This window comes from Octopus sinensis, linkage group LG10 (assembly GCF_006345805.1).
Source record: "Octopus sinensis linkage group LG10, ASM634580v1, whole genome shotgun sequence".
NCBI lineage: Eukaryota > Metazoa > Mollusca > Cephalopoda > Octopoda > Octopodidae > Octopus > Octopus sinensis.
The window spans coordinates 20,157,183-20,174,682 of NC_043006.1; the positions used below are offsets into that span (position 1 = coordinate 20,157,183).

At 40.2% G+C, this 17,500-nt stretch overlaps 2 protein-coding genes across 2 annotated transcripts in view; one reads left to right on the plus strand and one right to left on the minus strand.

Moving 5' to 3' along the window:
- The window catches only part of LOC115216659 (tRNA:m(4)X modification enzyme TRM13 homolog), a 68,295-nt gene extending 55,627 nt beyond the window's left edge, over nucleotides 1–12,668 (minus strand). The window contains exon 1 of the mRNA XM_029786162.2: nucleotides 12,350–12,668. Within this exon, the coding sequence (XP_029642022.1) occupies nucleotides 12,350–12,538 (189 nt within the window). The 5' untranslated portion in view covers nucleotides 12,539–12,668. The remainder of the gene's footprint in view (nucleotides 1–12,349) is intronic.
- A 912-nt stretch (nucleotides 12,669–13,580) lies between these two features.
- The window catches only part of LOC115216665 (UV excision repair protein RAD23 homolog B), a 105,729-nt gene continuing 101,809 nt past the window's right edge, over nucleotides 13,581–17,500 (plus strand). The window contains exon 1 of the mRNA XM_029786166.2: nucleotides 13,581–13,890. Coding sequence (XP_029642026.1) covers nucleotides 13,825–13,890 — 66 coding nt within the window. The 5' untranslated portion in view covers nucleotides 13,581–13,824. The remainder of the gene's footprint in view (nucleotides 13,891–17,500) is intronic.

Consider the following 17,500-nt stretch of genomic DNA (forward strand, 5'->3'; position numbering starts at 1 on the left):
TTATTTTTTATTTTTTGCAGATTATTTTATAAACAATAGTGGTTAAATTCGTATCAGTTTTAGCCTTTGAAAATGAGTTTAGATCAGACCCATATCAGACACTGCATGCTACATGAATTTTGAAGGAACTCTTCAACAATGAAAGCAGCAAGAAATATCTGTTGTTATCATCATCATTTAGAATCCGCTTTCCATGCTAGCATGGTCAGACCAGGGTTTCTGAACTGGGGTCCATATAAGATTTTTGTAGGGTCCACAGATGCAATATAGTAAAGTGGGGGGGGGAGTCCACAGTAATTTTTCAGGGTCCATGAAAAAAATTGTGGTTCAGGACAGTAACATTTATGTGCAATAAACTGGTTATACTCCTACAATACACAAAATATTTTAACAATTTCTATACAAGTCCTAATAATATTTAATTATGAAAATACAATTGGCTTTTTTAAACATCAAATTGGTATGGAGGTCCACATATATATATATATATATATATATATATATATATATATGATGGACTTCTATCAGTTTCTGTCAACCAAATCCACTCACAAGGCTTTGGTCGGCCCGAGGCTATAGTAGAAGACCCTCGTCCAAGGTGCCATGCAGTGGGACTGAACCCGGAACCATGTGGTTGGTAAGCAAGCTATTTACCACACAGTCACTTCTACGCCCACAAAAACCTACTGACTCCCACCCCTTTTCCCATTATTCTTCTCCACATAAGCACACTACATCTGCGATACCATTCCCTCAATTTCTCAAGCTTCACTGATTCTGTAGCATGCCAGTGGCATGTAAAAAGCACTGTGGCCATTTACCAGTCTCGCCTGTCCCCGTGCCGGTGGCACGTAAAAAGCACCATCCGACCATGGCCGTTTGCCAGTCTCGCCTGGCCCCTGTGCCGGTGGCACGTAAAAAGCACCATCCGATCGTGGCCATCGCCAGACTCACCTGGCCCCCGTGCCGGTGGCACGTAAAAAGCACCATCTGATCGTGGCCACTGCCAGCTTCGCCTGGCACCTGTGCCGGTGGCACGTAAAAAGCACCATCCGACTGTGGCCGTATGCCAGCCCCGTCTGGCAACTGTGCCGGTGGCATGTAAAAAGCACCCACTACACTCACGGAGTGGTTGGCATTAGGAAGGGCATTCAGCCGTAGAAACATTGCCAGATCAGACTGGGCCTGGTGCAGCCTTCTGGTTTCCCAGACCCCAGTTGAACCGTCCAACCCATGCTAGCATGGAAAGCGGACGGTAATTGGTAATGGGAATGGAAGCACTCCGTCGGTTACGATGATGAGGGTTCCGGTTGATCCGAATCAACGGAACAGCCTGCTCGTGAAATTAACGTGTAAGTGGCTGAGCACTCCACAGACACGTGTACCCTTAACGTAGTTCTCGGGGATATTCAGCGTGACACAGAGAGTGACAAGGCCGGACCCTTGAAATACAGGTACAACAGAAACAGGAAGTAAGAGAAAGTTGTGGTGAAAGAGTACAGCAGGGATCACCACCATCCCCTGCCGGAGCCTCGTGGAGCTTTAGGTGTTTTTGCTCAATAAACACTCACGACGCCCGGTATGGGAATCGAAACCGCGATCCTACGACCGCGAGTCCGCTGCCCTAACCACTGGGTCATTGCGCCTCCATGGATTTGGATACTATATAGCCAAGCAATTGACTGTGCTACATCATTATCATCATTTAGCGTCTGCTTGCATGGGCTGGATAGTTTGATTGGAACTGGTAAGCCAGTGAGTTGCACCAAGTTCCAGTCTGATTTGGCAACCACTCCAAGAGTATAATCGGTGCTTTTTACATGTCACCAGCACAGGTGCTCTTATGCACCAGTCATGTGACACCATTACATATATTAATGACAGAGGCAGTATTAATACCTATTTCTTTACTACTCACAAGGGGCTAAACGCAGAGAGGACAAACAAGGACAGACAAATGGATTAAGTCGATTTGATCGACCCCAGTGCGTAACTGGTAGTTATTTAATCGACCCCAAAACGATGAAAGGCAAAGTCGACCTTGGCAGAATTTGAACTCACAACGTAGCGGCAGACGAAATACTTATTTCTTTACTACCCACAAGGAGCTACACACAGAGAGGACAAACGGATTAAGTCGATTTGATCGACCCCAGTGCGTAACTGGTACTTATTTAATCGACCCCAAAACGATGAAAGACAAAGTCAACCTTGGCGGAATTTGAACTCACAACGTAGTGGCAGACGAAATACTTATTTCTTTACTACCCACAAGGAGCTAACACAGAGAGAACAAACAAGGACAGACAAACGGATTAAGTCGATGAGATCGACCCCAGTTTGTAACTGGTACTTATTTAATCGACCCCGAAAGGATGAATGGCAAAGTCGACCTTGGCAGAATTTGAACTCAGAACGTAGCGGCAGATGAAATACCACTAAGCATTTCACCCGACGTGCTAATGATTCTGCGAGCTATTTTTATCAGCACTTAAAAGTGGATGTTCCATTAGAACAAACTATATTGTAATAGGGAGTCGCAATGGCCCAGTGGTTAGGACAGCGGAATCGCAGTTTCGATTCCCAGACCAGGCGTTGTGAGTGTTTATTGAGCAAAAACACCTAAAACTCCACGAAGCTCCGGCAGTGGGTGGTGGCGATCCCTGCTGTACTCTTTCGCCACAACTTTCTCTCACTCATTCTTCTGTTGGCCTGCTCGCTTACCCAGCGGGGTGGCGTCATTTGAAGGCTAAAACAATGCGAACCGCATTGTGACCAGCGATGTGTAGCAACATCTGATAGCCTGGTCGATCACGGTGATATTGTAATAGATACAATGAGAAAAACTTGTCATGTCTTTTGGTGCAAAATACATTCTTGTTAATATCACTAGCAGATAGCTAGTGGGGGCTTATCTCCCCACTAGCAATATAAACTAAAGTGCATTTTGCACCAATAGCCAATATGAGAGTTTCTCTCGTGGTATCTACTGCAGTATAGTTTGTTCTAAGAGAACATCCACATTTAAGTGAGCATAAATATTACCCCTTTATTACCTATTTCTTTACTACCCACAAGGGACTAAACATAGAGGGGACAAACAAGGACAGACAAACGGATTAAGTCGATTATATCGACCCCAGTGCGTAACTGGTACTTACTTAATCGACCCCGAAAGGATGAAAGGCAAAGTCGACCTTTATTACCAGTCACCTTTTCTCTCTACACGCATACCTACGTACAGTATTCCATCCTCCCACTGAAATACACCCATCTACAACTTCTAAATGCAAAGGTCCATGGTGCCTTGCACCACCATAAACAACCAGCCACTTTTAAATGTGTTTGCAGATGATGCAAACCAACCCCTATATTGTAAGGCGGCGAGCTGGCAGAACCGTTAGCACGCCGGGCGAAATGCGTAGCCGTATTTTGTCTGCTGTTACGTTCTGAGTTCAAATTCTGCTGAGGTCGGCTTTGCCTTTCATCTTTTCGAGGTCAATAAATTAGGTACCAGTGACGCACTGGGGTTGATTTAATCCTTTTGTCTGTCCTTGTTTGTCCCCTCTGTGTTTAGCCCCTTGTGGGTAGTAAAGAAATAGGTATTTCATCTGCCGCTACATTCTGAGTTCAAATTCCGCCGAGGTCGGCTTTGCCTTTCATCCTTTCGAGGTCAATAAATTAAGTACCAGTGACGCACTGGGGTCGATGTAATCGACTTAATTCGTTTTTCTGTCCTATGTTTAGCCCTTGTGGGTAATAAAGAAACATATATTAACAACCGATATTACTTGGTCTATCATTGGTATGGGAGTACTGTAGCAGAGCACGAACACTCCACATTAGTCATCCTTAAAAATCTTTTAGCATAACCCATTGCAATTACTAAATAGACAAAACAAAGCATTTATCACAAATCTAAATGTAGCACTTTGTATCTCTCCACATATATTAAAAGCACATCATATGTCTACCATAATGCACCACTTTATTCCTCATATTTTACTATGATTATAATCATAGGTGCAGGAGTGGCTGTGTGGTAAGTAGCTTGCTTACCAACCACATGGTTCCGGTTTCAGTCCCACTGCGTGACATCTTGAGCAAGTGTCTTCTACTATAGCCTTGGGCCAAACAAAGCCTTGTGAGTGGATTTGGTAGACAGAAACTGAAAGAAGCCTGTCATATACATATATATATATATATATATATATATATGTGTGTGTGTGTATGTTGGTGCGTCTGTGTTTGTCCCCCTAGCATTGCTTGACAACCGATGCTGGTGTGTTTACGTCCCCATCACTTAGCGGTTCGGCAAAAGTGACCGATAGAATAAGTACTAGGCTTACAAAGAGTAAGTCCTGGGGTCGATTTGCTTGACTAAAGGCGGTGCTCCAGCATGGCCGCAGTCAAATGACTGAAACAAGTAAAAGAGTATATATACTTCACTGACATCCTTATTGGCTTCCCCTATTCTAAATTCATCACTTACTCGAACTCTGTATGGTTCCATATTTCATAATTCCTCATTTCAAACTACATCTTGCATGTAATTCCAGCACAATTTAACTGAATATTATTTTCTAGCTTGCTAGAAAATAATTTAGCAACCACTTATAGATGTTCTCAGCTAATGTACAAATTTTAAGATCTTTCTGTTAAGTCCTATGCCTGCATTTAACCGTATTCCCACTTTTCATTGAACTTACAATTTAAAATATTAATTCCTTATAGTTACATCATCATCATCATTTAGCGTCCGTTTTCCATGCTAGCATGGGTTGGACGGTTCTACTGGGGTCTGTGAAGCCAGAAGGCTTCATCAGGCCCAGTCAAATCTGGCAGTGTTTCTACGGCTGGATGCCCTTCCTAACGCCAAGCCCTTCCAAATAAATTCTTTATTCTTGTAACTATAAACAAACGCTTATATTTAAAGCATATTCATTGCCCTCATTATTTACCTAATCATCATCGTCATTTAACCCTTTAGTATTTAAACCAGCCATATCCAGCCAAAATAGTTAATCTGTTTTATGTTCAAACTGACCAGATCCAGGCCCTCACACCTACCCTACAATGTTATTCTACATTAAGTAATTACACCATCAAGATCTTGAAGATATGAGAAAATGCATGATTAATTCAAATCAATGTGAATCAATAAGCATTATGTTTGATAGAATAATCTGAACACTAAAGGGTTAATGTGCTTTCCATGGAGGCATGGGTTGGATGCAGCTGATAAGGTTAAGGGCTACACCAGGCTCCATTGTTTGTTCCGGCATGGTTTCTATGGCTGGATGCTCTTCCAAATGCCAAACACTCCACAGAGTGTATCAGGTGCGTTTTAGGTGGCACTAGCACCTGTATTAATTCTGTTGTGGTGGACAGGTCTTCTAGATTACAGAAAGGTACCAGATATCTTGGTCAGGTTATATAAACCTGAATCCCATCATACTTAGCTGATTTATAACAATATACTTACATTACCTCTCAAAGTCTCTTGCTTCTCTCCTCCTTTCCTGAGCATAACCCTTTCCTTCCCACATATACTACCATTGCATTGACCACCATGCCACACAGCTAGTGACTCGTGAGTATATTTCACCCTGTGTGGGTGGCACGTAAAAAGCACCCACTACAGCCGTAGAAACACTGCCAGATCAGACTGGAGCCTGATGCAGCCTTCAGGCTTCCCAGACCCCAGTTGAACCATCCAACCCATACTAGCATGGAAAGCGGACGCTAAATGATGATGTCACCCTCCCCACAAAGCTTTAGACCTCCTCTTCACATAATTCCAATTTATTTGCCTCATTTGTTCTTGCTGTTCTACACAGGTCTTCTTCACACCATCCTACTTAGTGCCTCCCCCCCCCCACTTCCCTATCCATATTGGCACTGGTCACTTCTTTCTATAGCCTCCTCTAACTTTTGAACTTTATAAAGGTGGCACATAAAAAACACCATCCGAGTGTGGCCGTTCGCCAGCCTCATCTGGCACCTGTGTCGTGGCACATAAAAAACACCATCCGAGCGTGGCCGTTCGCCAGCCTCATCTGGTACCTGTGTCATGGCACATAAAAAACACCATCCGAGCGTGGCCGTTCTCCAGCCTCATCTGGCACCTGTGTCGGTGGCACATAAAAAGCACCATCCGAGCGTGGCCGTTCGCCAGCCTCGTCTGGCACATAAAAAACACCATCCGAGCGTGGCCGTTCGCCAGCCTCGTCTGGCACATAAAAAACACCATCCGAGCGTGGCCGTTCGCCAGCCTCGTCTGGCACCGGTGTCGGTGGCACATAAAAAACACCATCCGAGCGTGGCCGTTCGCCAGCCTCGTCTGGCACCTGTGTCGGTGGCACATAAAAAGCACCCACTACACTCACGGAGTGGTTGGCGTTAGGAAGGGCATCCAGCCGTAGAAACACTGCCAGATCAGACTGGAGCCTGATGCAGCCTTCAGGCTTCCCAGACCCCAGTTGAACCATCCAACCCATACTAGCATGGAAAGCGGACGCTAAATGATGATGTCACCCTCCCCACAAAGCTTTAGACCTCCTCTTCACATAATTCCAATTTATTTGCCTCATTTGTTCTTGCTGTTCTACACAGGTCTTCTTCACACCATCCTACTTAGTGCCTCCCCCCCACTTCCCTATCCATATTGGCACTGGTCACTTCTTTCTATAGCCTCCTCTAACTTTTGAACTTTATAAAGGTGGCACATAAAAAACACCATCCGAGTGTGGCCGTTCGCCAGCCTCATCTGGCACCTGTGTCGTGGCACATAAAAAACACCATCCGAGCGTGGCCGTTCGCCAGCCTCATCTGGTACCTGTGTCATGGCACATAAAAAACACCATCCGAGCGTGGCCGTTCGCCAGCCTCATCTGGCACCTGTGTCGGTGGCACATAAAAAGCACCATCCGAGCGTGGCCGTTCGCCAGCCTCGTCTGGCACATAAAAAACACCATCCGAGCGTGGCCGTTCGCCAGCCTCGTCTGGCACATAAAAAACACCATCCGAGCGTGGCCGTTCGCCAGCCTCGTCTGGCACCGGTGTCGGTGGCACATAAAAAACACCATCCGAGCGTGGCCGTTCGCCAGCCTCGTCTGGCACCTGTGTCGGTGGCACATAAAAAGCACCCACTACACTCACGGAGTGGGTGGCGTTAGGAAGGGCGTCCAGCTGTAGAAACACTGCCAAATCTGACTGGGCCTGGTGCAGCCTTCTGGCTTCCCAGACCCCAGTTGAACCGTCCAACCAATGCTAGCATGGAAAGCGGACGTTAAACGATGATGATGATGTCATGTTTGTTAATTTTCCATCTAGCCTCTTATGACCTTGTATTCTCTGCTGCTCTTCCTCTAAGTTCATCTCTGTATACTTACTTCTACTAGTATATCATTACTTCCTATTAAGGCTCTCTCTCATTCTTCCTCCAATGATGGAATAAATTGCAACTATAATGTTGGCTGCTGACTGCTTGCAGGGAAATGCACTATCTGCACATACATCTGTTCTTGAAATGGTTTTTAATAGACTATCTGTACACCTTCCTACTTTCTCATCCGGCTTTGGATTCCGCTTGGTGGAAGCACTCCGTCGGTTACGACGACGAGGGTTCCGGTTGATCCGATCAACGGAACAGCCTGCTCGTGAAATTAACGTGTAAGTGGCTGAGTACTCCACAGACACGTGTACCCTTAACGTAATTCTTGGGGATATTCAGCGTGACACAGAGAGTGACAAGGCCGGCCCTTTGAAATACAGGTACAACAGAAACAGCAAGTAAGAGTGAGAGAAAGTTGTGGTGAAAGAGTACAGCAGGGATCACCACCATCCCTGCCGGAGCCTCGTGGAGCTTTAAGTGTTTTCGCTCAATAAACACTCACTTTGGATTCCGCTTATGACAAGCTTTACCAAAAATATGGACCTATCCAATAACTGTTCCAGAAAATACTAGCATATACCATAACCATTATGAACATTCTTCAAATGACCTTTTAATAATGTCTTGTGATCTATACTCCTGTAACCCACATCTTTAAGTATATAAACATTAAAACATTATAAGTTGAATTGATACTTGTTAATCCTTTTATTCTGTATGTGAGTGTGTGTGTGTCAAGCTAAATATATATATGGTCATCCTTGCATACAGGCATGACCTCTGCATCTCTCTCCAGCTAAGCATTCCTAATCTTGCGGGCTCATAGGTGCCACATAAAAGCAGCCACTACACTCTGTACAGTGGTTGGCATTAGGAAGATGCATCCAGCCGCAGAAACCGTGTCAAAACAGATCTGAAACCCAGGAAGCACTTCAGCTGGCCCAGCTCCTGTCAAACTGTCCAACCCATACCAGCATGGAAAATGGACATTAAATGATGATGATGATATGTGTGTGTGTGTGTATGAAGGCATGTGGCCAGTAGTAAGCACCGCATGCTCCAAGTTACAAGATCATGATTTGCAGTTATTAACAATTTCATTACCTTATTTATTTTGAAATGCTCTGTGTTTCTTTCAATTATTTTAAATATAACAAAGAATTTAGTAAACTTAGTTACCATTAAGCTAGTGTTTGTAGCATAAATTGTGACTAAGGTCTGGTGGAAGATTTTAATTCAAAACTTAAGAAAACAAGACAATTGTATTACAGAGCCAGAGGCGGTTTTGGCCGGGTTGGTAATGAAAGGGTTAAAGAATACTGTTGGTAGTCCTGGTTGTAGAAGACCTTGTTCTAATTTTTACTCTCTTTTCTTCTTGTTGTTTGTTCCAATTTGACTTTACGACACTTACACCTTTCTTTATAACTCTCCACCACAATTTGCAATAACACAGACACACAAACACACATATATATATATACATATATACGACAGGCTTCTTTCAGTTTCCGTCTACCAAATCCACTCACAAGGCATTGGTCGGCCCTGGGCTATAGCAGAAGACACTTGCCCAAGATGTCACGTAGTGGGACTGAACCCGGAACCATGTGGTTGGATAGCAAGCTACTTTCCACACAGCCACTCCTACACCTATGGTGGAAGTTGACCTGTGACTGAGTTAAGACCACTTCTTAAACCCATTTCACGCAAATAAATATCTCCATGAAATCACAATCAGACAACTTGCATCACTGAAATGTCACCATATATTCCACCCAGTGCAGGATAGATACAAATCTAGGCACACTTGCATACTGCAGGACCATCAAGTTGAAGATGTAATCTTACCTTGTGAATGACATAGATGTATTATATATCCTAGCTTCTTGATTGTAACACAGATATCTCACCCTGCTTGCAAGGCTTGTTGGGTCTTTTCCAATATTGCATGTTACCAATAAACAGTCTTTCGTCATCTCTTTCACCCACACTATCTTTATTCCCAGTACCCTTATAAAAATTTCCACATGTCAAGGAATGGCATCACCTACTTTGAGGGGCACTGGTTTAGTTGCTTATACCTAGCCTAGTACTCATTTTAAAGTCAGTTACTTTCTGAGGTTATAGTAAAAGACAGTTGCCTATGGTACCATGCAGTGGAATTGAACCTGAAAACATGTGGTTTGCAAAGCGGCCTTCTTAATCATATGATCATACTTACTTCTTTACTACCCACAAAGGGCTAAACACAGAGAGGACAAACAAGGGCAGACAAATGGATTAAGTCGATTATATCGACCCAAGTGCGTAACTGGTATTTAATTTATTGACCCCGAAAGGATGAAAGGCAAAGTCGACCTCAGCGGAATTTGAACTCAGAACATAGTGGCAGACGAAATACGGCTACACATTTCGCCCGGTGTGCTAACGATTCTGCCAGTTAACCACCTTCATATGATCATACCTGTGCCTTAAAATTTTATCCACTTGCTGAGGTACTTGAACTTGCAATCCTCAGATGAAATTATAGTATGTAAAACTGATGCTTAAGTGACTGATATCCACAAACACACATATACTCTTTTACTTGTTTCAGTCTGTTGACTGCGGCCATGCTGGAGCACCGCCTTTAGTCGAGCAAATCTACCCCAGGACTTATTCTTTGTAAGCCCAGTACTTATTCTATCGGTCTCTTTTTGTATCATCATCTATCAATCTATCTATATGCACACGCACATACATACAGGTGCACCATGCAACCATGAGGCTCTGAGTTTAACCTCACTGCACAGCACCTCAAGCAAGTGTTTTAGTGTCTTTTACTATAACCTTGGGTTAACCAATGCTTTGTGAGTGAATTTAGTAGACAGGAACCATGTGGAAGCTCAGTATGTGTTCGAATATATATATGTATGTGTGCACATCTTTGTTTGTTCCTCCCATCATCACTTGAAGACTGGTGTTGATTTGCATACGTCTCCTTCAAGCAGTTTGGCAAATGAAACCAATGGAATAAGTACCAAACTTCAAAGAGAATAAGTACTGGGGTCAATTTGTTCGACTAAAAGCTTCAAGGCAGTGTCCCAGCATGGATGCAGTCCAATGACTGAAACAGGTAGAAGACAAAGAATAAATATCAGTTTGATCATCTGACGTTTGTTTTTCGACACTAGTAAGAGTTACAAGTAATAAATAGGCTTCGGAGAGACTTCGCTGCATGGTAAATTTAATGTTCTCGCCTAGAGATCGCAGTGGCGTGAAACAAGTGATTAAAAGACATTAAGATAGGCAGACAGACAATTACTACTGTGCAGCGTGGGTTTTGTAATCCATTTTACTTTAATTTTGAATATTTACGTTTTTTTTAAAGAATAACTCTGCTTGCCTCTTTTTGAAAAATTGCTAATAATTAGCGTTAAAGTAAATTTAAACTAAACTATACTGAAATTTAAGGACTTTAAATTAAAAAAAAAAAATGTTTATTTATGGAGAATAAAACTTACAGGAAGTTACTTAGTTGGGCTACCACGTGGGAATTAAGGGTTAAAATAATGTCCTTATGTACAGAAGTGCGCAACAAACACGAATTCTTAGTTTAACACAAAATACTGTTTAAATTTACATTCAATATTAACTATTAACAATTAACGAAGGAGCAATAAAGTTTACAATTATACTTGAAAGAACGAAACTAATTAATAATTAAAGCCCAATACATGTTAGGACTACTTCCTCTTTGAACCGATTTCAGTCAACGGACTTACTCGCTTTCAAAACTTTTAACTACTCATATCGACTTCAAGCACTTACTTGAGTCCCTGAGGTCGAATTTGCCTTTCATCCTTAGCACGCCGGGCGAAATTCGTAGCCGTATTTCGTCTGTCGTTACGTTCCGAGTTCCAATTCCGCCGAGGTCGACTTTGCCTTTCATCCTTTCGGGGGTCGATAAATTAAGTACCAGTTACGCACTGAGGGCGTTGTAATCGACTTAATACCTATGTCTGTCCTTGTTTGTCCCCTCTGTGTTTAGCCCCTTGTGGGCAATAAAGAAATACATTTCAACGGAGATTTTGTAGAAGACAATTGCCGGTATATTGTGTAATCGAACTCGGAACTACGTGGTTGCGAATATCAACACAACTTTGTTCTATTATGTAAATAAAAGACAGAATAATCACCAGATGAGACGCTTTTTCTTTTTTTTTTTATAAGTCTACAAAACTTATAAAAGCTGGGATTAAACGATCACTATTTTTATTTTATTTCGTTTCCGGGTAATATTGTAAACATGAACCTTTATTTGATACTCGCCATAAATTATGCTGAGGTTTGATTCTCACAAATTTATAGACAGTGTTTTATGCTTCCTTTTGAGAAATTTTCTGACACTCATATAAGCCTCTAACTGGTCACCAAATATGCTGGAAACAGTAGCCAAATCACCTAATAATATAATAATACAAACTACCACTTGAGAACACATATCGGATAATGTCATTGTAGACGAATATGATGATAAGACAATTAAGAGCTGGATCGGTTTTAATTAGACGATCTGATTCATTAGGGTTAATTAAATAACAAATAAATATTTTGCGGGTGTCTGTGTACGGATTGTGTCTACAAACGAACAGAACAGAAAAAAGAAAAAAAAAAGAAAAGCTGTGGTGATGGCAAAATTAAACAAATTCAAAATTTTGAGAAATAATTCTTTTTTCCAGACGTGTAAATATTTCTTTGTCAGAAAAATACAAGACAACAAATTAAACAACACACACAGACACACACACACACACACATTTAAACACGTGTAGACGTCCAGGTATTTGTCGGGAGGGTTTGTGCTGTATGGGTTGGTTGGTTGTTGCTCTCTCGAGGTTCGTTCGGGTAACCCTAAGAAGAAAGGAAGCAAGCAAGGAAGCAAGCAAGGAATTTTCAGCTGATTTCACTTACATTTAACAAATATATATGTTCCGAGCAATATTTGTCGTCATTGTTCGGTCTGAACCGACAGAACCTTCTCTTTTTTTTAATGTAGAACGAACACGAAGGAGGAGCACCAACAACTTGTGGTGGATTATTTACAGAAGAATCAGACACTGATGATGATGATGTTGTTGTTGTTGCTGTCTCCACAGACATCGTGATAGCTGTTTCAATCTTGCTTTCTTACCATTTTGCCACTCCTTCACGTACAAGGTATACACACGTCATTAAAGAACTGATACATGGACACATACACACACACACATATATATACATATATATATATATAAGCAAAAAGTTGTGTCCCTTTAAGTTTTGAGTTCGAATCTCAGCGGAAAGTCATTCAGCTGTTTTTTTTTTTTAATATTCTTTTAGAGCCCCCCTCTCACTTTCTGAAATTTCTGGCTTTTATATAAATTTTAGAAATCATTATAAGCCAAGTAAAAATCACACAGCAAAAACTAGCTTCTTTCAATTAACGTTTAAACTGCGCAAAAATGGTATTTGACATGATTGAAAGTTTTCTCACCACGCCTAGCCGAACGTTAAAAAAAATTTTTTTTTAATTCCCTAGACTCGTGGAAATTTTAGATCTAGATAAGATTTTATTTTTGGTTCCGTATAGAAATACCAAGAATACTGAAGTCACGGTAAATTTATGCTGTTACTATTTATTAAATAGAAGGGAAATTTGCTGCTGAATATGTTTTTTTTTTTTATTTCTTGTAACCATGAACAATTTCGTTTTGACTTCCTCCAAACCGGACAAAACCGAATTTTTAGTCGGTTTCGTGCAGGAAGTAACAACAAAACCAGCAGCAATGGCACATAACGGCTTTTCATTGGTTGATTTATACTGTTACCGTTATTCACTATTAAATGCTAAAAAAATTTGCTGCTGAATAGGTTATTTTTTTCAAAACTGTTGACCCTTTTTTGTTTCTTTTTTTACGCAATTTTTATTTTGCATTTGAAAAAAATATTTTAAAAAAACAGTTAATCTTTTTTTTTACAAAAATTCGCTTATAAAAATAATAGAAATTAAAATAACTATACTGAGAAATTAAATATTATATTTTTACCTCATCTCAGTTTCTTTTTTCTCTCTCTCTCTCCCTCTCTTTAAATCTAATTCTCTTTTTCTTTTTCTTCTCCTCTTCTTCACTCCCTTGTGACTATCACCCTTTTGTTTAAACCCTCTCTCTCTCTCTCTATCACTTCCTCCCACTTCCTCCTTATCTAAGTCTTCTTCCAACATGAAGTCAACATAGTCTATGACGTCACATATATGGCCACTCTACTCTTAGAGTCGTTTACGTGAAACAGGCAAATTTTTTTTTCAGGCTGGAAACAAATCTTTTGACCGATTTTTTTTTCTTCTCTCTCCACCGACTACTTCACATGACCCTTTAAATCTGTCGATACCTAGAGAATTTTTAACCATGTTGATCACACTGAGAACGTTACAACAACATATGTTTAAAGTAGAGATTGATGTAAATTCAACCGTAAGTATAAACCTAGTTATACATACGTGTGTATATATACATATATATCTATCTATATCTATATATATTCCAAGTCTTTCTCTCTATGTACACTTATATACGTATATACATATTTATATACATACATATACACACATATGTATATATATATATATACACACGTCGATTCTGTTGTCTATTAAAATGTATGATCAATGTCCCAACAAGTGTATAGTAAAGTCGATAGTCGGTTTGTATGTCTCTAGGTGTGTATATAAAAAATATATATATTTATACATGTATGTATACGCGTGTCGTGTATAGTAGAATGCTGATTTGTATATGAAACTTGTATATACCATATCTGCGCACGTGTGTGTATATATATATATAGATATATAGCCAAGTGTAGCTGTGTGTATATATCTAACTAAGCTAGTATGGCTGCTAACACGCAATAGTTTATAATATATATATATATATACATACATGCACACTCCTCACTGTAAAAAAAAAAGGAGGTAATAAAAATGGCTTTCTTTGCTGTCTCAGTTATCTACTATATTATTTCCTTTATTTAAAAGCTTTTATCATATAAAATGACCCATATTATATATATATATATATATATTATATATATATATATATATACATATATATATATGTGTGTGTGTGTGTGTTTGTATGTATGTATGTATATATATGAGCAGGGTTAGTTGAACCAGAAACGGGTTTCCACCAAATGACCAGTCCGTTTTTCATTACCAGTGTCCTAATATCCAAATCTTGTCTCCCTTTCTGCCATTATTTGTCCTAATGTAGAGGCCAAACTAATGGAAAGCAAGTCCTACCATCTGCCCTGACTTCTAAGAAGCTTAATTCGATTACCGTCTCTAGTAAAATCTAAATTCATGACATGGCTCTCTCTCTCTCATGTACGAATGTATATGTGTATGTTATATAGATGTATGCGTAGACGTGTCTATATATACATATAGACACTATATATATATATAGACACTATATATATATATATATATATAGACACTGAGATCTCCCTTATAGTAGAAAGAATAGCTATAACTCTTTGACTGCTATTTCTAAATTCGGTGTGTGGTGAGGCAAATCGCTGCTAAACCCTTAATTACTTAGTATTACTTATATATATATATATATATATACGTGAACGTATATATATATCGTATCTTCAGTTTCAGCATTTTATATACCTCTCTACACTCTTGAATAGTTGTCTCCTTTCCATAAATCGATCACTCTTGATTATCTCTACTATCTCTACTATCTCTAATAGCTACATAGATACTAATTATGGACAAGTCAAAGTTAATTCACTTCTCAGCCACCATTTTTATTCATCAATTGCTATCACCACATCATTCTTGCAACCAGCAGTGGTGTGGGGGGTTAAAGTGTAAATCATTCCACATAGTTTTATAAGTATGTCCTTCCATAAACCAAAACCACACTGACCAACACACCACTCAAGGTGCTAACCACCGTCTAATCTACCTTTACACCATCGGTGAAGTCTCTTCACTTAGTCACGAGTCTTCAGTGCCAACACCTGAGAAGATCTTACTCCTCATCCCTGCACCTTCCGTTCATCAGACATCCCGGTACTTCTTCGTCTCTCTCTTTCTCTCTCCTCTGCGTCATGGTATAATAATTGTGTTTGCAACAACATAGGAGGCCCGAGGAGGCCTTAAATATACTGGGGGGGGGGAGTGAGTGGTAGAGAGGAAGGAGAGAGAGAGAAAACAATAGTCAGTGAAATGGACCTCAATACTTGACTGCTAACTGTGTATTTTCTTGATCTCGGGTGGGTGGTGGGGCGGATAAAGGACAAAGTTGACCTCTGGGATTTGAACTCGGAACGCAGGGAACCAGACGAAATACGGGCAAGGCATTTTTAGCTCGACTGTCCACCACCCCTGGTATTTCAACTGAACGAAAGGGATGTAATAGAAATAGAAGGGGAAGAAACCCCCAGCTTTTTTTCCATTAACCTCTAAACCTCTAATTTACTTTAACGCCTACCAAAATTTTGTCATGATATCCCACCCCATTTAGCACCCGCATCGCTTGTTACACCTGGCTTATCTTCCTTTGCAGCATCCTTCAGTCCCCCCCTATACACACACACACACATCGCATCCACACCTTGGGTTATCTATTTGTCTCAACATCCTGCCCTCTTCTTTCACTTAGCTGTATCTCGCTAATATATCTCTTTTTAAAAAACTTCTCCCGTCCCTTTCGCTTATCGCATTTTAAGTAAGGTTCAGTTGACAGTCAACGAAATCCCTTGCAAGTGTTTAGTTATGGCCCTTTACCTCTTTATCTTCCGAGTTAAAAATCCTGCCGAGGTCAGTCTAGCCTTTCATCCTTCCTGAGTCGATAAAAAGTAGTAAAGTCGATTTCGATAATCCTTCAAAATCTCCGAGAGCTTGATTGGAAGTGTATTCTATGACTCCACAGTTTATATATAAAAAAACATCAACTACACTATATATATATCTAGAAAGAATAGCCATAACTCTTTGATTGCTATTTCTAAATTCGGTGTGTGGTGAGGCAAATCGTTGCTAAACCCTTAATTACTTAGTGTATATATGTATATATATATATATATGGTGCAGTTATTTCACCCTAAAAGAAATGCTAACCTCGGTGTTGTCTTGTATTTTAACTGTGGGAATTGGATAACTACTTCCTCGTCTTACGATATATATAATATATATATATATATATATATATATATATATATATATATACATATATACACACACACACACACACAAACACTGTATTTCTGATGAGCAATTAGATTGATAATTCCAACAAATAATCAATAATATCAATACGAAAAAAAAACTAGATTCTATTAGCTTTTGCTTTGTTAACTGGGATTCCGTTGCTAACGGTTTTCAATGTCTTACTATTGAATTACTAAGATTTAACCCTTTTCTTCCAACCAACCAACCAACCCTCTTCCCAACTACCATACCCTTATTTCATTTAACTTCTGCTGCATACCCAACTATTTTACCATTACCATTTACACACCCGCTCTCCCTCCATCTACTCTCATCTAGCCCTTATTCCCTTACCACACGTCAGTTCTATAGCCCGCCCTATCTTTTATATATATATGTATGTATGTATGTATATATATATCCTGCACTCCTTTGTTTTTCTTCCCTTCACTGTCTGTCCCACCCTATATATATATATACACATTAACCTCGTCCTCCTACTTCCTTCACTATTTCTACTCCCACGACTTTCAAACTGGAACGCTTACCGTTTCTCTTTTAATTATTATATTAGGCTCCTTGTGAGTCTCTTTCTTTCTTTCTTCCCCCCTTCCTCCTCCTCTTCCCCCCCCCCGACCGGTTTTTTTTTAGTCGCTATATTTCACAGTTCAATTCTCGGTCAGTCTTCTGTTGTCTCCTGTGTAAAAGGTAACATGGATGTGTGAGAGAAAATTTACAATAATAAGCTGGTTAAACCTGGAAAATGTCGATGAATAAGCATCTATTTTACTTTTGTTGTCTTCTCTCTCTCTCTCTCTCTCTCTCTGTATATATATATATATATATATATATAT